Source organism: Oncorhynchus mykiss, chromosome 14, assembly GCF_013265735.2.
Source record: "Oncorhynchus mykiss isolate Arlee chromosome 14, USDA_OmykA_1.1, whole genome shotgun sequence".
Taxonomy (NCBI): domain Eukaryota; kingdom Metazoa; phylum Chordata; class Actinopteri; order Salmoniformes; family Salmonidae; genus Oncorhynchus; species Oncorhynchus mykiss.
The window spans coordinates 15065990-15089720 of record NC_048578.1 but is presented as its reverse complement, the minus strand read 5'-3'; the positions used below and the strand labels follow the sequence as shown (position 1 = coordinate 15089720).

Genomic DNA, 23731 nt, shown 5'->3' with positions numbered 1-23731 from the left:
GACATTTTTGAAATAAGATTTTCAGTGCATTTTGATGGGTAGTACAAGTGTATAGCCTAAAGTATAGTATAGCCTATAGCCTAAAGTATAGTATAGCCTATAGCCTAAAGTATAGTATAGCCTATAGCCTAAAGTATAGTATAGCCTATAGCCTAAAGTATAGTATAGCCTATAGCCTAAAGTATAGTATAGCCTATAGCCTAAAGTATAGTATAGCCTATAGCCTAAAGTATAGTATAGCCTATAGCCTAAAGTGAAAATAGTGTCATGTACTGTATTACTTTCAGCACTTCAAAGGGCAAATTTGAAACATGTATGTTGCATTTTTTGCTATTGGTGTAACTGGTTGTTAAATTGATATTATTATGTTGTGTTTTGGTGATTTAAACCAATCTACTCATTATATTTCACAGTAAACTTATATTTTGATCAAGGGTTGTGTGGTGAAAGATATCTACAAACAAAATGAAAGGTTTTGAATGTAAGACTGGCTGCGTTACAAGAGTGACCAGTTTAACGTTTGGTACTAAGTGTTTTGAAAATTCACCACATACTTTTGAAAATAGTACCCCCCCCCCCACCCCCCTTATCTGTTGCTGTGAATGAATGGCCTCAATTTGATTTGTAATTGCAATTTAAATAATCAGAACACATATACAATATCAGTTATTTAATATTCTTACATGAAATGACATGTTTTTGATTAATACAAAAAACAACAGTAAAGGATCATCAAAAATGATGAACAAATACCTTTTCTCCAATTTCATAATTTCTTCACCTTTTCAATCGATTTAATCTCATTGTGAGACACTTATTTTTGATTTAATAAGATGCATAGTATGGAGTAATGGGTGAGATATTCACAACTAACAATGTGAATAGTATACAAACATACAAACATGTTCATGTGAATAAATAAAGAAATATGAACAATCAAATGATAAACTGCATGGACATCTTCTTGCACTATAGGGCACCAAAAAAGGCTGTCTTGTGGTAATAAAAAAAAAAAAAAGAACATTCTTTAGCTTGAGTAGGATAACACCATTTCATAAATAAATATGACATAAATAGAATAGTAAGGTGACGGTAATGGCCATGCCTCTGATGTGTTCACAGAGTAGTGTCTTCTACACATTCCCATGTCTTCTCCCATGTTTACCCCCCCCCCAATCTTTTCCTCACGCCAGTCTACTGATGGCCTGAAAAACATATTTTGGTAGTTAGCACACTGCACACTACAATCATTTGCTTTCTTTGAAGTGTAGATGACATTGTTGTTAAAAGTCTGACTGATTTATAAAAAAACGGATACCTTTTGAAGCAGAGATTCCAACTGTTGTACACATTTCTGGCTGTCCTTTGGATATGAATCACATCCTTGGCAGACTGTTTTCTGAGGGAATAAAGGAACACAGAAAATGTTAGTTGGCTCTCACAATTTAATTTGTTTTCTGGATAAAATGCTCATTTGAAGTTACTCTTGGATTTGGACTGAAAATAGGCCTAGTAAAGTAACTATTACCCTTAACATACTTTCCACGTTCCCTCAAATGATTACGTTCAATAATGATGATCATGATGACGCTAATAGTGTAATTAGGAAAATAATGGCAAGGCTCACCTCTCTCTCCTCCTGACTGCAGGAGTCCAGACTTCCCAACTAAAAACCGAACAAAGCAACATGTTAATATTTTTCCACACAGTCTTGCTATCTACATTTTTATATAGATATACATTTTTCACATTTTCTTAAGTGACTCACAATCATTCGGTTGTTGAGGTTTTTGATAACTTTACGCTGAAGGGTCTTATTTTTGGCCTTGAGATGAGGTACCATCGCCCGGAAGCACTTCAAGGCAGACTGGGAACAGCACTCCTGTAAAAAGCAAAAAGAGACACTAAATTATGGAATGGAACAAGACTGGTTATTCTCCACTAGTTAAACTAGTTGAGGCAAATCAAATTGATTGTATTTTGATACTCTGTTACACTCGCATGTAAACCTTGTAATGTGGAATAGGAACCACATGAGGGCGCTGCTGTATTTAAGTGATAATACGCACGAATCCGGTATTTGTAGGATATATTGGCTCTGGTGTTTTGTTTTGGGCTGGCAAACCGTGCGAATATATCCTCCAAACATCGGATTCGAGGGCATTATCATTGTTATACAATGGGTTACCAACATATTCAAATAATTATTGAAATATTTTCATTATGGCTATTTTTTAGCAATTTATTCATACTATGTTATCCTTCCACAATATATAGTCCCGACACAAATCAAGGGTTGCTACCCAAGCCCATATACCACACTTCCTCGGGCATTATTGCTTAATTAAGCAACATACAATCTTCAAGATAAATTTGCCATTCATCACACTGCTACATTTCATTAACCTGAACTTCTACCCGAATACATGCAATATTTCCAGTTCATGCCAGCCAAATGTATTCTATTGAGCCACATACACCTAATGCCCACAATGCCTATACTTCATAACATAACCCGCTCTCAAGTATGTTGGTCCTCTCATAGACATAGTTAAGTTGTAATAAGTCATACCTTTCCCTACAATTTATATTGATTGTGTTATCATTTGCTACAAAACCTTGACACACAAAGGTCATATTCTGCTTTTCAAGGTAAGACTTTCCCGTCTACCCTGGCACATCACATCCACACCCCGACAAAGAAACAATAATGTTTCTACCAATGTATCCAATACAGAATAATGTTCCCCTGCTTCACTGAGATTAAGTAGAGAGATGTTTTCACTGTTGTTACTTGCTGCCTGTTTCCAGTTTCTCCACTTTGACTGGGTGTTTCACAGTATAGAAAATAACTCTCTTTGCTGACATGACAACACATTTTCCATGTGGAGGCTTTCATTTGTCTCTACCATTAGGCAATGATATTTTTCCCCATGCGGTGGGCCTCAAACTTTTGAGTCTCAAACAATAACTGTTAGACGGCTACACTCTTAGAAAGAAATGGTTCTAAAAGGGTTCTTCGGCTGTCGCCGTAGGAGAAACATTTTTGGTTCCAGGGAGAGTGTACAGACACAATTTTATATTTAGTGTCAAAACGATAACATGGAAACCTTTTGATGGAACGTTTACCTATTAAACATTGGTAACAGACTGGTTCCATGGTATACTAATTAAATATTTGGTTAAGTTTAGGACAACTATGTTCAACTAACTTTTAAGATATAGTCAAACATTTAGTAAAACCACAAGGAATTCTTATTAATAAGGAATCTTTAACAGCACAGTAGCACAGTTTGTCTCTTGGGGATAAGCCACAGAGACATGGTAGTGTGATTACTCATTACAGTTCTCCTAAATGTGCACAAGAGACATGGAGCTCACTTTCAAATTGACTCATTCATGACTTGGAGCTCACTTTCACATTGACTCCTTCATGCACAGAACTCTGACAATAACACATGCCAAACTGGATTGACTGTTAGGGCAACTGATAAATAGCTGAAAGAAAAATCATTCTCTTATCAAGTGTGTTTTTTAAACATTTTTATGAAAGAGTTTGTGATTCTGAGTGTGTGGGCCTCTACTCTAATCATATGTTAACACTGTAAATGTGTTACACCTGCTAAGATAAAACCAACACATGCATTTTTTATTGTAGATTGTCCATTAATACTTTCAGTTAGTTTATTTGATTTAGTTATTCACATATCGTAAAACCAATTGACCCATGTTAGTAATTTAGCTGAAAAGTTTTTAGTAAACAAAATAGTTTTCCATGAAAAGATGTAGTACTGTGTACCTTTCTACTGTCTCCACATCCTGTTATAATGACTAAAGGATTACTAAATGAATTACTTCAAATTAGACTATTATATTAAACTAAGTATTTACTCATTATTGGTGATATAGCTAATTAACTATACACATAATTTATGCAAATCTATTACACATGTAATTGCACTCTTTATTGCTTTATAGTATTGTTGATTGTGTCATTTTTTACCATAATGTATCACACCAGTATTTCCTGACCTCACAAGACCACATTTGCCTGCCCTAGTACTAGCATCCTACATTGTGCCATAGACAGTAGGTGGGAGAGCATAAATGACAGCAACCCCAATAACAGCGGTCATTCATTGTTTATGAGTTATCTGACTGATGTCAGCATGAGCTCCATATGTTTGCAAAGTAAATGAGCTATAGTAGATTTCCCTTTAAAAATCACTTACTTCCGTATCCATTGAAGGAGCGTTCGACATCACACTGTTGTGCTGCAAGACGACAACAAAAAAATGTTGGTACTGAGATTGCATTTTATACATATCAGCCCCAGAGATGTAGCATTACCGTTAAGGTAATTCTTTCTGAGCCATTCACAGCCTTTATAAATGTAAAAAGGCAATAGATGCATTGCAGTACACAGTATAATGCATAATAAAACATGCTATAATCATTCATCAAAGCTCATGGTTTCTTCCAAGAGTCCATCGAATACATTAAGTGCTTATAACGCATAAGCTTTGAGAAAGTGTTAAATAAATTGCAGGTTGACCTACCGTCACAGTTCTGTTTAGCGCTTTTAATTCCTTTATTACTTCAGTCAGCTTCAGGATTCTCTCACCCTTGTCTGCATCCACCAATACACAGGTGATGGCTAGGAGACAACAAACAAGCAGCTTCATCTTCTCTTAACTTTCTTTAACGATGGCACAAATTACCCAAAGGATGCTGTTCAAAACGTTGACTGGTAATGTGGACAGGTGTCTAACTTACCTATATATTTGTCCATCAGGACACAGGAAAACCACGTTTGAGATATTGGAAAACTGTGGAAAGTGATTGAATGAGTAAACACATTTTTTTTTCCACTGGCCATTACCACAACGTGAGCTCAGAGTTGCATCAAGTGGTGGGTGCGTAGGGCGTACGGAAGCGAGAGTGACAACGAAAGCATACTTTCTGCACACAAGGCAGGAAACTACAGAGCAGATTCACTCTGAATCAGAGGACCGATACATCTAATAGGTTTTATAGGTAACAATAGCCTAAATGTATCTGCAGACACATCAAATAGCTGTTTGTGTGTGGTTGGCCTCCTACACAAGCATAACTTGTAGGAACAACAGGAAATTCTTTGAAGGACTACAACAATGACATTACAATGTCTAAGGGCACTCCACCATATTTCCCTCTTCTGGGAGGATATACGTTTGTACCAACAGAAAGGAACCCTTGAAACCAGACTCTCACCTGAAAGCTACCCCCAAGACTGAGGCCTGCTGTTTATTACTCCTGAAACCTAATTATAATTCAGCTTATGTTATATTATCAGTGTCTGTCCTTGTAGTATTGCTCATTTTGGGAAATGTATAGTTTTGAATATTATGGTAGAATTCCGCATCAATCCCACAGTGGTGAAATCTCAAACAACTCCATAGAAACCAGTGAAAGCTGGAGAGAGGGCTGTTGATTTCAAACAGACATACGAGCTAGGGGGTGATGTTACAAGAGTGTGTAGGACCCTGGGTGAAGTTCATCAGCACTGTACTTTCTGTGTCTTGTCACGTGTTATGATTGCATCTTTAGGTTGGTGTGGGGGTCGCTCAATCATAGATTCACTAGTCAATAAGAATGTAATGAGTTCAGTCTTACATCATCTGTGGTGGCTGAGTGTATTTCAAAACTCTTCACAATTTCATTATCTCTGGCACTTAATTCATACGTTTTAAATTGAACAAATGTCAAATAAAATATACAAATCATACTTTTACAATTTACCCAATGTTATTAATTTGATAATCAATCTTGGAGAAAAATGCTAGTGTTTTTTACTTGGGGAACGCATCTTTAATGAGCTATTGGTCATTATAGCAGTACTTTAACACTTCAGCTGTTATTTTTTACCTCTTGTCATTTTTTGTTGTTGTTTGATTCCAATCGGTGTCGTAATAATTCCCTGTTGGGGAAAACTGAACAAGCATCACCATGATTTCATGTGAGATAACCTCCAGTGTTAGTCAGACAGGAAGCTGTGTAGTGTCCAAGTGTGCGTAAGCCGGTTTCTGCAGCGTCAGCGGTCTGAGGTTACCTAAGGAGTTCCATCCTCTTACGGAGTGGATGCTGTACTACTGGCTTCTATCTGAGAGGAGGAAGTGAGCTTGTGACAGATTCAAGAGAAAACCCCTCCTTCCTGGTCTTTGTTTCAGCATAAAGGAAATAGTGGGTGGGGACTGGGCCTATGAGCTGTGAAGCAAGTAACACTAGCAGTACTCATAGTGTCATTATATAGGGGAAAGGCAATGGCGAGCACCCCTTATCGTCCTGTTGGAAGGTGTATCTCTAGGACTGTTATTTCATTCCTAGGGAGTCCATTTAGTTGTCTGAGAGTTGGTTATCACTCATGGAAGGGATTTCTGTCCTCAGGTAGACACGAGATGAATCACAACTTTCCTTGTCCAGTCATGTGAATCTACCAATACGACCCTGGTGTGATAGTGTGCTATATGCTAGTGTGAGCAGTTTTGCATTGAGGGAAGGTAGCTGTCTTAGAGAACTCTGTCACTGTGAAATCAGAGTGAGAGTTGTTTTCTGTGGTCAACCGTGTTAAACACAGTGCAAGACATGTGGCTTCATTACAGGTGTGCAGACAATTTTCATTAACCGTAATAAGGAACTAGATACTGAACTACGTATTTTGTGATAGTTAATGTACAATCTATCTTAGGGTGGTAGTATAAAATGTTTGAGTAAAAGAATAGAGAGAGAATCAAAATGTTGATGCACGTGGATCGTGTATGTACATTAACACATGGATTCAAAATACAACTGAATGGCTCTTGCTCAAGGGATCACATGTTTTGTAATCTGTTATTATCAGGTGCTTGGAAGTAATCTGCCCAGAGACTACAGATGGAAATGAACGGTTATATATATATATATATATAAATCTGGTGCAACGCACAAAGCATATTATATAAGTCCTTGAAGGGAGGGGATAAAATAAGTGAGACTCCTGAGAAACATTACTCACCACTTTCTTGACAATCAATCCTTTTGATGGTAAAATCATTTATATTGTTAGTCTTTAGTTGATATAAATCTCTAAGTAAACGAGTTTGTGGTCATACTAAACAACCCTAAACAGAGTAAAATAAAGATTTACAATGACAAATCTAAGAGCTAAAATCTAACTTCAAATTTGAAGTTTAAATCTATGGATTTCACTGCAGTTTTTGTGAACACTCCCCTACTTATTTATTTGGACAGTGAGGCTTAAACTTTGAATTTGGCCCTACACTCCAGCATTTTGGGTTTGAGATCAAATGTTTCAAATAAGGCGACAATACATAATGTCACCTTTTATTCGAGGGGATTTTCATACATATCTGTTTTACTGTTTATGTTTTGGTTGTGTTTCAGATTATGCTGTGACCCGTAGAAATGATTGTAAATAAGGCATTGTCATTTTGGAGTTACCTTCATTGTAAATAAGAGTAGAATATGCTTCTGAACACTTCCTTCATTAATGTGGATGCTACCATGATTACGGATAATCGTGAATTCATCTTGAATATTGAGTGAGAAAGTTGCAGAGGCATAAAGATCATACCCCCCCCAAAAAAACACAAACCTCCTGTTATTGGTAATGGTGAGAGGTTAGTGTGTCTTGGGGTTAGGATCTTTGTTCGTCTGTGATTCATGGTTATTCACGATTCATTCAGGATTATCATGGTAGCATCATGGTAGCATCCACATTAATGTAGAAGTGTTCAGAAACATTATATTTCTATTTAAACACAATACATTATTTACCATTCATTTCTATTGGGCACATCATAATCTGAAACACAACCAAAATAAACTGCAAATGGATCCAACAAGTTTGTCGTCACAAGCTTGTTGTAGTAATTGTGTTCTCGGAAAATGGGCCCAAATAATAAACCTTTGACTGCTTTAATACACATATAAGTGAATTTGTCCAAATACTTATGACACCTTCAAATGGGGGACTAGATACATAAATTGCTTTCAGAAAGTATTCACACCCCTTTTCCCACATTTTGTTGTATTACAAAGTGGGATTAAAATAGATTTAATTGTAATTTTCTTGGCAACGATCTACACAAAATACTCTGTAATATCAAAGTGGATGAAAAATTCTAACATTTTGAGGGAAAAAAACGATCAAATTAGATAAGTAGTCAACCCCCTGAATCAATACATGTTAGAAACACTTTTGGTCAGTGATTACAGCTGTGAGTGTTTCTGGGTAAGACTCTAAGAACTTTCCACACCTGGATTGTACATTTTTCAAAATTCTTCAAGCTCTGTCAAATTGGTTGTTGATCTTTGCTAACCAACTATTTTCAGGTTTTGCCAAAGATATTCAAGTAGATTTAAGTCAAAACTGTAACTCGGCCACATTGGAACATTCACTGTCTTCTTGGTAAGCAACTCCAGTGTAGATTTGACCTTGTGTTCGAGGTTATTGTCCTGCTGGAAGGTGAATTCATCTCCCGGTGTCTGGTGGAAAGCAGACTAAACCAGGTTTTCCTCTAGTGTTTTGCCTGTGCTTAGCTACATTCCGTTTCTTTTTAATACTGAAAAACTCCCTGGTCCTTAACGATTACAAGCATACCCATAACATGATGCAGCCACCACTATGCTTGAAAATATGGAGCGTGGTAATCAGTAATGTTTGGGGCAAATCCAATACAACACATAAGACTTTGTATTCAGGACGAAAAGTGAATTGCTTTGTCACATTTTTTGCAGTATTACTTTAGTGCCTTGTTGTAAACAGGATGCATGTTTTGGAATATTTGCATTCTGCACAGGCTTCCTTCTTTTCACTATGTCAATTAGGTTAATATTGTGCAGAAACTACAATGTTGTTGATCCATCCTAAGTTTTCTCCTATCACAACCATTCAACTCTGTAACTGTTTTAAAATCACCATTAACCTTTCCCTCTGGAAAGGTTTCCTTTCCCTCTGGCAACTGAGTTAGGAAGGATGCCTGTATCCTTGTAGTGACTGGGTGTATTGATACACCATCCAAAGTGTAATGAATAACTTAACCATGCTCAAAGGGGTATTTAATGTCAGCTTTTTATTTACCCATCTCTCAATAGATGCCCTTTGCGAGGCATTGGAAAACCTCCCTGGTCTTTGTTGTTGAATCTGTGTTTACGATTCACTGCTTGACTGAGGGACCTTACAGATAATTGTACTGTCTGTGTCAGGTACAGAGATGAAATAGTAATTCAGAAATCATCACTATTATTGCACACAGAGTGAGTCCATGCAACTTATTATGTGACTTGTTGAGCAAATATTTACTCCTGAACATATTTAGGCTTGCCATATCTAAGAGGTTGAGTACTTATTGACTCAAGACATTTCAGCTTTTCATTTTTAATTAATTTGTAAACATTTCTAACAACATAATTCCACTTTGACGTGATAGGATTTTGTGTGTTGTGTGTAGATCCGTGAGAACATCACAATTTAATTTTCAATTCAGGTTGTAACAACAAAATGTGGAAAATGTCAAGGGGTGTGAATACTTTCTGAAGGCACTGTATGTATGAATAAATACTGATCTAAAAGGTGACATGCTGTACTGTCACCTCATAGAAAACATTTGATCTCAAATCCAAAATGCTGGAGTATAGAGCCAAACGTACACATTTTTGTTTCACTGTTCAAATAAATACGTAGGTGAGTGTATCTCTGTTGCATTGGCTAATCATGTCATTATTGAACAAGGACAGGATTTTTCATTTTGTTAATATATAACAATTAATCATGAAATACAAACACTCTTGATTGTGACAGATATACTTTGTACTCCCACCTACAGATATTTCCTACACTGCGGTCTCCTCACTGTAAAGTGTTAGTGAGCATTTCCGGAGAGGCTGACGATAACACTCAACATACTGGGCGTTAAGCCAAGATGACGGCTTGTGATTGTTTATTTGTTATGAATATTCTAAAAACATTTTCCCCCCCAAAATTGTGAAATCAAATAGGACTATGCAATCTGGAACTGTGTTGGTTAAATTTGGTCAGGTGTGCCTGCTTTCAGAATGATTCCAAATGAGAAAACATAACAACAAATGGCCAATATTACGGTAAGTATAGCGGAAGAACCAATTCCGTGGGTGGGGGATCGCCTCTGTTGGTCCTCTACATTAAAAGGGAACCATTGGTTCAACCTACTCAGGAACATACATTTGATCACATAATAGGTGGCTCCAAAAGGTTATCAAGGTGAAGGCTTGCTTCACTTAGATCAAATCTAAAACACAAACATGTCAACATATCTCTTTTATTGAACTGAAACCATTTTCCTACTGTGAATAAGTAATCACACAATCTACTACAGTCTGCTGCTTTGTTTTTCATTCATTTTTGTTTGCCTGTATGCATTATAGTATCAACTTCTTATACTCCTAAATTGAACATTCATAACTTACATACAAATCTCGTTATGTTTGTTTGATTTGTCCCCCTCAAAAATAGTTTTTATTCGTTTTTCTATCTGATATTCCTTGCGTTTTAGTTATGAAAGGAAAGGGTGACATTCACAGTTTAAACAACCGCATACACAGTGATGAATAACCATCATGCAACAACAGCCATCATTAAACATGTTACTCTGATAAATACACGTTTATTGATTAAAGATGGATATTTGTCCCATGTTTTATAATTGTACATCCTCTTGCAAAAGTGGTTTAATAAACACCTCAAACTCCACTGAATTATTCCGATTTACAATTTAAAATCTGGTCTGTTTCTAAATACTTCAATTCAGCAAATGTAATATTTTCTAATAACGACACCTCTCCAATTTCTAATACAGAGCTTGAAAGTGACCATTAAAATGATCTGGTGAGCTTCAAGAATGTCACATACAGTACTTTGTATTCAAGCTACTCTAGAAGGTTCAACAGAATGGGAGAGTTCCATAATAAAGACATACATACATACCAGTAAGGAAATCAGCCTTTGTAAACCTCTACCAAGACCAATGTGCCTCTTCTACTTTAGTTTATATCACTGTTTAAATAATGGTTCCTTCTAAATAGTCATAACAATGACACATACTTGACCTTTGGAGTTAACGGCTACCATCTTTTACAAGCAACGATGAAAGGGCAGTAGCACTTTGGTGCTTGGGAAATGGCTTGATTTATGGGAATAGAGAAAAAGCAGCCTGGGTGTGGGAGTCCTTCAACAACATGGCGAACTCAAGATTTTCAACCACAAGAATAGGGGAATAACAGTTTTGTTGAGTTTTGTTTTTACACTGCTGCTAATTGCTGTTTATTATATAAGCAAAGTCACTTAACCCCTACCTACATGTACAAATTACCTCGACTAACCTGTACCCCCGCACATTGATTCGGTACCGGTACCCCCTGTATATAGCCTCGTTATTGTTATAAAAACGTTTTTTTTTAAATGTACTTTAGTTTATTTAGTAAATATTTTCTTAACTGCATTGTTGATTAAGCGCTTGTAAGTAAGCAGTTCACGGTAAGGTCCACCTACACCTGTTGTATTCAGCACATGTGACAAATACAATTTGATTTTAGTCATAGTGAGACCAAGGTCTCTACAGATGAGCCCTGAATTACAGAAAATTCAGAATGCAAGCAGAAAAAACTAAATAACAAACCAGCACATTCATCAGTAATTAGGTCCTCAATCAGCTTTCTGAATTTCCCCAGAGGCACCGGAATGTCAAATTTAAAAATTGTTCCACATAAGGTGCAAGAAAACTAAAAGCTAAAACTCAGTAGAGACCAAAGGAGTTTCCAGAATTATCCATCCCTGAGACCGGGTGTGGTAACTTTTATGTCTAATGTTTAGTAAAGATGTTCGGTACAGTGGGACTTTTTGTAAAATGGCTTTATGAATGAAAAAATAGCAATGTATCAACCTACGTGACATCAAAGAGGGCCAACCAACTTTCTGGTGGAGAATGTAGTGATGAGTACTAAAATTGTTGCCTGTACTAAAGCGCAGTGCACTACGATAAACTGCCTCTAACAGCTTTAATGAAGTGGCAGCTATGTTCATATAGATTATGTCGCCATAGTCTACGACCGATAGGAACGTTGACTGAATAATCTATTTAATACTATTTAGCAAGAGGCAGAATCTATTTCTAGAAGAAACCCATTTTTATTCTCAGCTTCTGAACTAACTCATCAATGTGCTTTAAATGAGTTTTTCATTCATCCAGATGCCCAGATATTTCTATACAGGGACACGCTAAATATGGACACCATTCATATTTATTTTTATGCGCTATAGACAACAACATATACTTAGTTTTACCTGCATTCAATACTGATTTCAGGTCAAAGTTTTCCTGTAATACAATGAAGGCAGACTGTTGTTCAGATAGAGCCTGGTCAACCGTGGGGGTAATCACATACGCAACAGTATCATTGGCATACAAGTGCAGGTTACAAGTCGATATGCCAAATGTAAACAGTAAAAAGTACAGGACCCAGAATCGAACCCTGCGGGACACCTTTCGTGATATCCAGGAAACCTGATTTAACACCATCAGTAGATACACATTGAGTTCTATCTGTCAAGTAATTTTTAAACCAGTTACATGCAGCCTGGACTAGGCCAATTGAGGAAAGCCTCTGAATTAACAGTGAGTGATCAACAGTATCGAAAGCCGTTGACAGGTCAATGAAGAGGGCGCCCCAATGTTGCCTTTTATCCATACAGTTACCACATAATTTATAACTAGGGATGCAGCAGAGATAGTGCTATGACCAATGTACATTTAGAATACATTTCAAAGATAAGATCTTAGCTGAGAATTAATGAAGAATTATAGTATTTTAGCTAGGCAATAAAGTTTAGGAATAGAGAGATAATTATTTAGGTCACAAGGGTCATCACCTTTGTGAATATACACTACATGACCAGAAGGATGTGGACACTTGTCAAACATCTCATTCCAAAATCATGGGCATTAATGTGGAGTTGGTCCCCCCTTTGCTGTTATAACAGCCTCCACTCTTTTGAGAAGGCTTTCCACTAGATGTTGGAACATTGCTGCACGGAACGGACTTGCTTCCATTCAGCCACAAGTGCATTAGTGAGGTCGGGCACTGATGTTGGGCGATTAGGCCTGGCTCGCAGTCAGTATCCCAAAGGTGTCCGATGGGGTTGAGGTCAGGGCTCTTGTGCAAGTAAGTCACATTTTTCCACACAGATCTCAACAAACCATATCTGTATAGAACTAGCTTTGTGCACAGGGGCGTTATCATGTTGAAACAGGAAATGGCCTTCCCCAAACTGTTGCCACAATGTTGGAAGCACAGAATCATCTAGAACAGTGGTTCCCAAACTTTTTATAGTCCCATACCCCTTCAAACATTCAACCTCCAGCTGCGTACCCCCTCTAGCAGCAGGGTCAACACACTCTCAAATGTTGTTTTTTGCCATCGCTGTAAGCCACACACACACTATACGATACATGTATTAAACATAAGAATGAGTGTGCGTTTTTGTCACAATCCGGCTTGTGGGAAGTGACAAAGAGCTCCTATAGGACCAGGGCAGAAATACTATAATAATAATCAATAATTTTGCTGTTTATTTAACCATCTTACATATAAAACCTTATTTGTTCATTGAACATTGTGAATAACTCACCACAGGTTAATGAGAAGGGTGTGCTTGAAAGGATGCACATAACTCTGTAATGTTGGGTTGTATTGGACCGAGTCATTTTCCACACACAGTCTGTGCCTGTATTTAGTTTTCATGCTAGTGAGGGCCGAGAATCCACTCTCACATAGGTACGTGGTTGCAAAGGGCATCAGTGTCTTAACAGCGCAATTTGCCAAGGCAGGATACTCTGAGCGTAGCCCTATCCAGAAATCTGGCAGTGGCTTCTGTTAAATTCAATTTTCAAAGAACCGCTTGTTGCAATTTCGATGAGGCTCTCTTGTTTAGATATCAGTAAGTGGACTGGAGGCATGGCATGAAATGGATAACGAATCCAGTTGTTTGTGTCATCCGTTTCGGGAAAGTACCTGCATAATTGCGCACCCAACTCACTCAGGTGCTTCGCTATACCACATTTGACATTGTCCGTAAGCTTGAGTTCATTTGCACACCAAAACATCATACAATGGAAAGACCTGTGTGTTGTCCTTGTTAATGCAGACAGAGAAGAGCTCCAACTTCTTAATCATAGCCTCAATTTTGTCCCACACATTGAATATAGTTGCAGAGAGTCCCTGTAATCCTAGATTCAGATCATTCAGGCGAGAAAAAACATCACCCAGATAGGCCAGTCGTGTGAGAAACTTGTCATCATGCAAGCGGTCAGACAAGTGAAAATTATGGTCAGTAAATGAAACTTTAAGCTTGTCTCTCAATTTTTTTAAAACGTGTCAATACTTTGCCCCTTGACAACTAGCACACTTCTTTCTGTATGTTGTAAAAGCGTTACTTGGTCACGGCCCATATCATTGCATAGTGCAGAAAATACACGAGTTCAGAGGACTTGCTTTAACAAAGTTAACCATTTTCACTGTAGTGTCCAACACTTCTTTCAAGCTGTCAGGCATTCCTTTGGCTGCAAGAGCCTCTCGGGGGATGCTGCAGTGTACCTTCCCTGTCATGGCTTTTGCGCCATCAGTACAGATACCAACATGAGCAGCAGCTACGTTTGGCTACATACAGTAACGGTCAATGTGATTGGATGTTAATTATTTGACTAGGCTACCTGTATTTGACATTTTGTTATTTCGCTGAACACTAGATGGTTTCATTTTATTTTTGGCAGTGAAACAAGGCTACTCGGGGAAGAAAAAAACATCACCCAAATGTGAATCACATTTTTATTTGGCGTACCCCAGAGGGCATTGCGCATACCCCAGTTTGGGAATACCTGGTCTAGAATGTATGCTGTAGCGGTGATTTCCCTTCACTGGAACCTAGCTCGAACCATGAAAACAGCCCCAGACCATTATTCCTCCTCCACCAAACTTTACAATTGGCACTATGTATTGGGGCAGGTAGCGTTCTCCTGGCATCCGCCAAACCCAGATTAGTCCGTTGGACTGCCAGATGGTGAAGCGTGGTTCATCACTCCAGAGAACGTGTTTCCACTGCTTCAGAGTCCAATGGCGGAGAGCTTTGTATTGCGCATGGTGATCTTAGGCTTGTGTGCGGCTGCTCTGCCACGGAAACTCATTTGATGAATCTCCCAACAAACAGTTATTGTGCTGATGTTACTTCCAGAGGCAGTTTGGAACTTGGTAATGAATGTTGCAACCGAGGACAGATTTTTACGTGCTTCAGCGGTCCCGTTCTGTGAGCTTGTGTGGCCTACCACTTCGCAGCTGAGCCGTCGTTGCTCCTAGATGTTTCCACTTCACAATAACTGCAGTTACAGTTGACCGGGCAGCTCTAGCAGGGCTAAAATTTGACGAACTGACTTGTTGGAAAGGTGAAGATGCCACGTTGAAAGTCACTGAGCTCTTCAGTAAGGCCATTGACTGCCAATGTTTGTCTATGAAGATTGCATGGCTGTGTGCTCGATTTTATAACTGTTAGCAATTGGTATGGCTGAAATAGCTGAATACACTAATTTGAAGGGGTGTCCACATACAGAAATATATACAAAATTAGCTCCAGCTATCCACTAACTAGACATTTTTATGGGATAACAATATATTTCTGTGGGCATAGTGACTGTTTACTAAACACTAGACAGAGGGGGTTCCTTTCTCAATCTCACTTTGGCCACGTTGAGAAAGTGGACTGACTGATTTGACTCATGCAATATTCTCTGCTGGTTTGTTATACATTTTGGTTACTTGATTAATACACATTTGTGCATCAGATGCAAGGTACATTTCCCCAGATATATTGTGTTTGTAATGTGCACTAATGCAATTCCGTCTTAGAGATTTGAGACACATTTGAGATAAATGTCTTTGATGAATATTTTCCATCTGACTCAATCTCTGAATCAGGTTATCAGAACGTTTACAATAACAAGCATTCTCAAAATAATACAGTTCTATGAGGCTTGGAAAAATACGTAAGCATTATATCCTGTTTATTTAGGCAGAGCGGAATGGTTCATTTTCTTACACCTCTACGTGTCATGATTTATCTGCATGCCTGATCATCTCACCGCACATCTCTGTATCGCTATGCTTGTAGTCATGTCATTAAAATCAAATCTAAATCAAATCATGTATGTCATCCATGTTTCTTTTATTGTATTGCTGTGCTTTGGCCTGTTAGCCAGGCTTACTGGTTCTAAGATGACTTGCTTAAAGAAAGACCTGTAAGTCAAACGGCCAAGACCCTGTAAAATGTTCAAATCAATGTAATGATCCATGTAATTACAATATAATGACCCAGTATTTGTGGGAGCAGGATGGCAGTCTGCCATTGTCTGCATAAGCCAGACCAAATGAGTTATGGTTACTGACTCACCCAGTGATCACTTTTACTGACAGTTACTCATCTTACATTCAACCCAGTCATTTCTTATACCATGCTTGGAGTTATCTGAGATTGACTTAGTCATAACATTCAGCCAGCCATATTTTTATATTTAACTAGGCAAGTCAGTTAAGAACAAATTCTTATTTACAATGACGGCCTAGGAACAGTGGGTTAACTGCCTTGTTCAGTGGCAGAACTTCAGATTTTTACCTTGTCAGCTCAGGGATTCAATCTAGCAAACTTTCAGTTACTGGCCCAACGCTTATTCGATTTCTTTGATTCAGAACTGTACGTTTGTCTCGATAATGTGAAGTGCATAATCAAAAGCTATCAATAAGCAAACTGTTTCACTGAACTTGAGAAAAAGGGCTAAATCATATGTCTAAGTTAAGACAATTATAGCTGCACTTCATTTCATATGTCACAAGAGGGAACCAAATAGCTATAGGAGCCATACAGTAATAGGTACAAGGGTCCTTCGAATAAACAATATCATTTGACTTCCATGGTAAAGAGGAGACCATAACTTAGACTTTAACTATGATTTAATTAAAATAGTCAACATAAGTAAAATATTAAATATATTTTTTTAAAAACATCTAAAATATTCAAAAATCTGTGTATAGATCTGTTAAATTTGACAAGCCATATAAAAAAAAAGCCACTAAACGCTATTTCATAAAGTACCCTTAAAACAATCAAAAGGCATCTAAGTGAGACTGTTCCAGCAGTGGAAGATAAACCTTGGGAAACATAAGACATTCAATATAGACTTGTCTTCTTCATTATCCTTAGAAACTCCTGCTCGTTGATCTCTCCATCTCCATCTCGGTCTGCTTCGTCAATCATTTCCTTTGAAAGATGCATTGTTTTAACAGTCAGGGTTTATGCATTGAGTATGTTTAGATGTGAGCAGAACGCCAACAAGTTACATCCTAACATACCTGCAATTCCTCATCTGTCAGGTTTTCACCTAGCTCCTTGGCAACTCTCTTGAGATTTTTGAAGGAAATTTTTCCTGTGCCGTCATCATCAAATAAGCGGAAAGCCTTCAGGATTTCTTCTTTTGAGTCTTTTTCACTCTGATTAAGAAAAAAAAAAGATATATATATATCAAGATTATGTAGAGACAAAATTCCAACCAAAGACCTGCCAAAAGATTTAAAATAAAAAATGATTGGTCTTGTACACAGATTTGCTATTGCAGGTGCAGGGAAATGCTTGTGTTTTCTAGTGCCAACAGTAATATATATATTGACTGGTACTAATATACACTACCGTTCAAAGGTTTGGGGTCATTTAGAAATGTCCTTGTTTTTGAAAGCAAAGCAATTTTTTGTCTATTAAAATAACATAAAATTGATCAGAAATAGTTGACATTGTTAATGTTGTAAATGACTGTTGTAGCTGGAAACGGCTGATTTTTAATGGAATATCTACATAGGCGTACAGAGGCCCATTATCAGCAACCATCACTCTGTTCCAATGGCACTTTGTGTTAGTTAATCCAAGTTTATAATTTTATAAGGCTAATTGATCATTAGAAAACCCTTTTTCAATTATGTTAGCACATCTGAAAATTGTTGTCCTGATTAAAGAAGCAAAAAAATTGCCTTCTTTAGACTAGTTGAGTATCTGGAGCATCAGCATTTGTGGGTTCGATTGCAGGCTCAAAATGGACAGAAACAAATACCTTTCTTCTGAAACTCGTCAGTCTATTCTTGTTCTGAGAAATGAAGGCTATTCCATGTGAGAAATTGCCAAGAAACTGAAGATCTCGTACAATGCTGTGTACTACTCCCTTCACAGAACCACGCAAACTGACCCTAACCACAACAGAAAGAGGAGTGGTAGGCCCCAGCACACAACTGAGCAAGAGGACAAGTACACTAGTGTCTAGTTTGAGAAACAGACACCTCACAAGTCCTAAACTTGCAGCTTCATTAAATAGTACCCGCAAAACCCCAGTCTCAACATCAACAGTGAATATGTGACTCCGGGATGCTGGCCTTCTAGGCAGAGTTGCGAAGAAAAATAAATATATACAAGCAACACTGATTGACAATACATTTCACATGCTGTTGTGCAAATGGTATAGACAACAGGTGGAAATTATAGGCAATTAGCAAGACACCCCCAATAAAGGAGTGGTTCTGCAGGTGGTGACCACAGACCACTTCTCAGTTCTTATGCTTCCTGGCTGATGTTTTGGTCACTTTTGAATGCTGGCGGTGCTTTCACTCTAGTGGTAGCATGAGACGGAGTCTACAACCCACACAAGTGGCTCAGGTAGTGCAGCTCATCCAGGATGGCACATCAATACGAGCTGTGCCAAGAAGGTTTGCTGTGTCTGTCAGCGTAGTGTCCAGAGCATGGAGGCGCTACCAGGAGACAGGCCAGTACATCAGGAGACGTGGAGGAGGACGTAGGAGGGCAACAACCCAGCAGCAGGACCGCTACCTCCGCCTTTGTGCAAGGAGGAGCAGCAGGAGCACTGCCAGAGTCCTGCAAAATGACCTCCAGCAGGCCACAAATGTGCATGGGTCTGCTCAAACGGTCAGAAACAGACTCCATGAGGGTGGTATGAGGGCCCGACGTCCACAGGTGGGGGTTGTGCTTACAGCCCAACACCGTGCAGGACGTTTGGCATTTGCCAGAGAACACCAAGATTGGCAAATTCGCCACTGGCGCCCTGTGCTCTTCACAGATGAAAGCAGGTTCACACTGAGCACGTGACAGACGTGACAGAGTCTGGAGACGCCGTGGAGAACGTTCTGCTGCCTGCAACATCCTCCAGCATGACCGGTTTGGCGGTGGGTCAGTCATGGTGTGGGGTGGCATTTCTTTGGGGGGCCGCACAGCCCTCCATGAGCTCGCCAGAGGTAGCCTGACTGCCATTAGGTACCGAGATGAGATCCTCAGACCCCTTGTGAGACCATATGCTGGTGCGGTTGGCCCTGGATTCCTCCTAATGCAAGACAATGTTAGACCTCATGTGGCTGGAGTGTGTCAGCAGTTCCTGCAAGAGGAAGATATTGATGCTATGCCCGTTCCCCAGACCTGAATCCAATTGAGCACATCTGGGACATCATGTCTCGCTCCATCCACCAACGCCATGTTGCACCACAGACTGTCCAGGAGTTGGCGGATGCTTTTGTCCAGGTCTGGGAGGAGATCCCTCAGGAGACCATCCGCCACCTCATCAGGAGCATGCCCAGGCATTTTAGTGAGGTCATACAGGCACGTATCTCAATTTGGTTGAGGCCGGGTTATTGTGGAGGCCAGGACATCTGATGCAGCACTCCATCACTCTCCTTCTTGGTCAAATAGCCCTTACACCGCCTGGCCAGAGCTTGAGAGGATCTGCAGCGAATTGTATAAACTCCCCAAATACAGACGTTACAAGCTTGCAGCGTCATATCCAAGAAGACTCAAGAATGTAATCTCTGCCAAAGGTGCTTCAAAAAAAGTACAGAGTAAAGGGTCTGAATACTTATGTAAAATGTGATATCCATGTTTTATTTTTAATACATTTGCAACATTTTCTAAAAACCTGTTTTTGCTTGGTCATCATGGGGTATTGTGTGTAGCTCTGGAGCAGATTTTCATTAAGGATCTCTGTAGTTTAATCCGTTCATCTTTCCCTCGATCCTGACTATTCTACCAGTCCCTGCCGCTGAAAAACATCGCCACCACCATGCTTCACCATAGGGATGGTACCAGGGTTTCTCCAGACACGATGCTTGGCATTCAGGTCAAAGAATTCAATCTTGATTATACATCAGACCAGATAATCTGGTTTCTCATGGTCAGAGTCCTTTAGGTGCCTTCTGGCAAACTCCAAGTGGGTTGTCATGTGCCTTTTACTGAGGAGTGGCTTCCATCTGGCCACCCTACCATAAAGGCCTGATTGGTTGAGTGCTGCAGAGATGTCAGGGTAACCATTGGGTTCTTGGTCACCTCCCTGACCAAGGCCCTTCTCCCCCGATTGCTCAGTTTGGCCAGGCGGCCAGCTCTAGGAAGAGCCTTGGTGGTTCCAAACATCTTCCATTTAAGAATGATGGAGGCCACTGTGTTCTTGGTGCCCTTCCCCAGATCTGTGCCTCGACACAATCCTGTTTTGGAGGACTACAGACAATTTCTTCGACTTCATGGCTTGGTTTTTGCTCTGACATGCACTGTCAACTGTGGGACATTATACAGACAGGTGTGTGCCTTTTGAAATCTTGTCCAATCAATTGAATTTACCACAGGTGTCCTCCAAGTTGTAGAAACAACTCAAAGATGATCAATGGAAACAGGATGCACCTGAGCTCAATTTCAAGTCTCATAGCAAATGGTCTTATGTAAATATGATGTTTCTTATTTTTTATAAATTTGCTAAAACTTCTAAAAACCTGTTTTCACTTTGTTATTATGGGGTATTGTGTGTAGATTGATGAGAGAAAAAAAAAAGGAATACATTTTAGAATAAGGCTAATGTAAAAAAAATGTGGAAAAAGTCAAGGGGTTTGAATACTTTCCAAAATGCACAGTATATAAAGGAAATAAATTAATTAGGCCCTAATCTATGGATTTCACATGACTGGGAATACAGATGTGCATCTGTTGGGTACAGATACCTTAAAAAAAAACATTTTTGGGGCGTGGATCAGAAAACCAGTCCGTATTGGGTGTCACCACCATTTGCATCATGCAGTTGATCATGCTGTTTAAAGTGGCCTGTGGAATGTTGTTCCACTCCTCTCCAATGGCTGTGCGAAGTTGCTGGCTATTGGCGGGAACTGGAAAATGCCATTGTACACGTACAAGCATCACAAACATGCTCAATGGGACAGGTGGGTATGCCGGCCATGGAAGATCTGGGATATTTTCAGCTTCCAGGAATTGTGTACAGATCCTTGCGACATGGGGCCGTGCATTATTATGCTGAGGTGATGGCGGCGGATGAATGGCATGACAGTGGGCCTCAGGATCTCATCACGGTATCTCTGGGAATTTAATTGCCATCGATAAAATACAATTGTGTTCATTTTATCATAACAGCACCATCAGGCACTCTATTCACAATGCTGACATCAGCAAACCGCTCACCCACACGACACCATAGGGAGTGTGCAATTGTCATGCTGCCATCTGCCCAGTACAGTTGAAACCGGGATTGAAGTCAGCCCCGAAGTCAGTTACGAAGCCAAACTGCAGTCAGGTCAAGACCCTGGTGAGGATGATGAGAACACAGATGAGCTTCCCACAGACAGTTTGTGTTGAAATTCTTCGGTTGTACAAACCCACAGTTTCATCAGCTGTCCGGGTGGCTGGTCTCAACACGGTCTGCGGTTGTGAGGCCAGTTGGACGTACTACCAAATTCTCAAAAACGACGTTGGAGGCTGCTTGAACATCAAATTCTCTGGCAACAGCTCTGGTAGACATTCCTGCAGTCAGCATGACAATTGCACACTCCCTCAAAACTTGAGACATCTGTGCCATGGCATTGTATTGTGTGACAAAACTGCACATTTTAGAGTGGCCTTGTTATTGTCCCCAGCACAAGTTGCACCTGTGTAATGATCATGCTGATTAATCAGCTTCTTGATATGCCACACCTGTCAGGTGGATGGATTATCTTGGCAATGTAAAAAATGCTCACTAACAGGGATGTCAACATTTTTGAGAAATAATGTGTATGAAACATTTCTAGGATCTTTTTTCAGCTCATGAAACATGGGACCAACACATGTTGTGTTTATATTTTTGTTCAGTGACCAATTGTGAACCAATCCTTTAATCACTTCTTGACTAAGAAAATACATACCATTTTCTGTGTCATCATACAGAGAAAGTCATTAAAATCAATGGTCCCAGAGCCCTCCTTGTTGATGTCTGCTATCATCTTCTTGATTTCTTCTTTCTTTGGTTCAAAGCCAAGGGCACGCATGGCAACCTGGAGCAGCAGAAATAAATGAATTGTTTATATTCAAGAAACAAAATACATTTGTTTTTTTTGGGGGGGGAAACTAAGCATACGCTAAAACAGTGGATGGCATTATGGTAACTAGCTGAGTGAACCATTTATATTCTATGGTATAACCTACCTTGAGTTCCTTCACATCAATTGTTCCTGAGCCATCTGTATCAAACAAGTCAAAGGCCTCTCTGATCTCCTGCTTTTGTTCCTCTGTCAAGTCTGGTTTAGGACCTGCCTTTTTCCTCTGGTTGGAATTGGTGTTGGGTTTTCGGTAGCCTGAAGCCTGTAACATAACAACAAACTGTCAGAGTTTACCTGTAAAGCTGATCATAAGGGAAACATTGATAGTATCACAATAAGCCTTATTGTAGATGGCTAGCTAATGTTACCCTATGTAGCTTGAGTTGATGCGGCGCAGGTCCTAAAATGTGCTTATCTCCCCTACCAGCCAAATGCTGATAACAGGTCAGATTTAACATTATTCAGAATAGCTGATTTTGATGCACTCTGTATACTGCTGTTCTGAAGTGCATTGATAAATTGGATATGAATTAAAAGGTATGTTGTTCCCTATTTAGCTAAACACCATGTGGCTGGTAAAGGGTCCGTTTTTGGCACTGCTGCTTAGTGAGATGGTACACATTAAAACTGAAAATATGTTCTGCATGGGGGAGGAAGTTACTTGGAGAAACTATCAAGGAAATGACACTTGAGCCCCAAGTCAATGATGCTAACGCAATAAGCCAACTTAGCTATCTAACATGCAAACGTTTAGCAAACTGAAGTGCTGTAGTGGCTAAACCCTGTGAAAGTGATCTTAAAAAGCTATCGTTATTTTTGCCACCAGCTAGCTAACTTTACTAGCCACAACGTTGCAGAATTGCTGCTGCAAAGAGTTGAGTTACGTTACAGAAGCTCACTAACTTGAAACCCATCTGTGTACCTAGCTCAACGGACAAATAGAAACTGCTAGCTGACTAGCTAGGAAACTATAGATAAGTAACTAAAGTAGAGCTACATACCATCTCCAAATATTAGCACTGCGACGAACAAAATAGATGTATTTGAACTCAACGAAGTGTATCAGGCGACATGTAAACAAAGCTTGCCTGAAACTACTGTGGTATGCGTTATTTTAAATGACAAGGGAACAGTCCATCAGAAAATGAGTAAACCTTCAGGAAATGACGACGAGGGCTTGCTTTGACCAATAGTGAAGTAAGTGGGTGGGACATAAGTAACT

General features: G+C 39.3%; 2 protein-coding genes across 3 annotated transcripts; both read right to left on the bottom strand.

Annotated features, from left to right (window-relative positions):
• Window positions 1-655: 655 nt before the first annotated feature.
• On the bottom strand, window positions 656-5227 carry il21 (interleukin 21). Of its 2 annotated transcripts, XM_036942654.1 has the most exons (7): window positions 4777-5227; window positions 4560-4657; window positions 4233-4274; window positions 1769-1882; window positions 1628-1666; window positions 1319-1399; window positions 792-1205 (listed from the first exon to the last, which is right to left on the bottom strand). In XM_036942654.1, the coding sequence occupies exons 1-7, from the start codon at window positions 4877-4879 to the stop codon at window positions 1185-1187; spliced, it is 498 nt and encodes a 165-aa protein (XP_036798549.1). In that variant the 5' UTR covers window positions 4880-5227; the 3' UTR covers window positions 792-1184.
• An 11824-nt stretch (window positions 5228-17051) lies between these two features.
• On the bottom strand, window positions 17052-23599 carry cetn4 (centrin 4). Its single transcript, NM_001160623.1, is given in 5 exon segments — window positions 17052-17374; window positions 17467-17604; window positions 22336-22464; window positions 22616-22771; window positions 23511-23599. Coding segments are annotated over 5 exon segments (516 nt in total). The 5' UTR covers window positions 23514-23599; the 3' UTR covers window positions 17052-17284.
• Window positions 23600-23731: the final 132 nt, after the last annotated feature.

Coding starts and splice junctions, on each gene's coding strand:
- il21 (XM_036942654.1), bottom strand. CDS start 4,879: ATGGCCAGTGGAAAAAAAAATGTGTTTACTCATTCAATCACTTTCCAC. Junction 1,667..1,768: donor ACCTCAACAACCGAATGATT/GTGAGTCACTTA, acceptor TTCGGTTTTTAG/TTGGGAAGTCTGGACTCCTG. Junction 1,206..1,318: donor TGGAATCTCTGCTTCAAAAG/GTATCCGTTTTT, acceptor TATGTTTTTCAG/GCCATCAGTAGACTGGCGTG.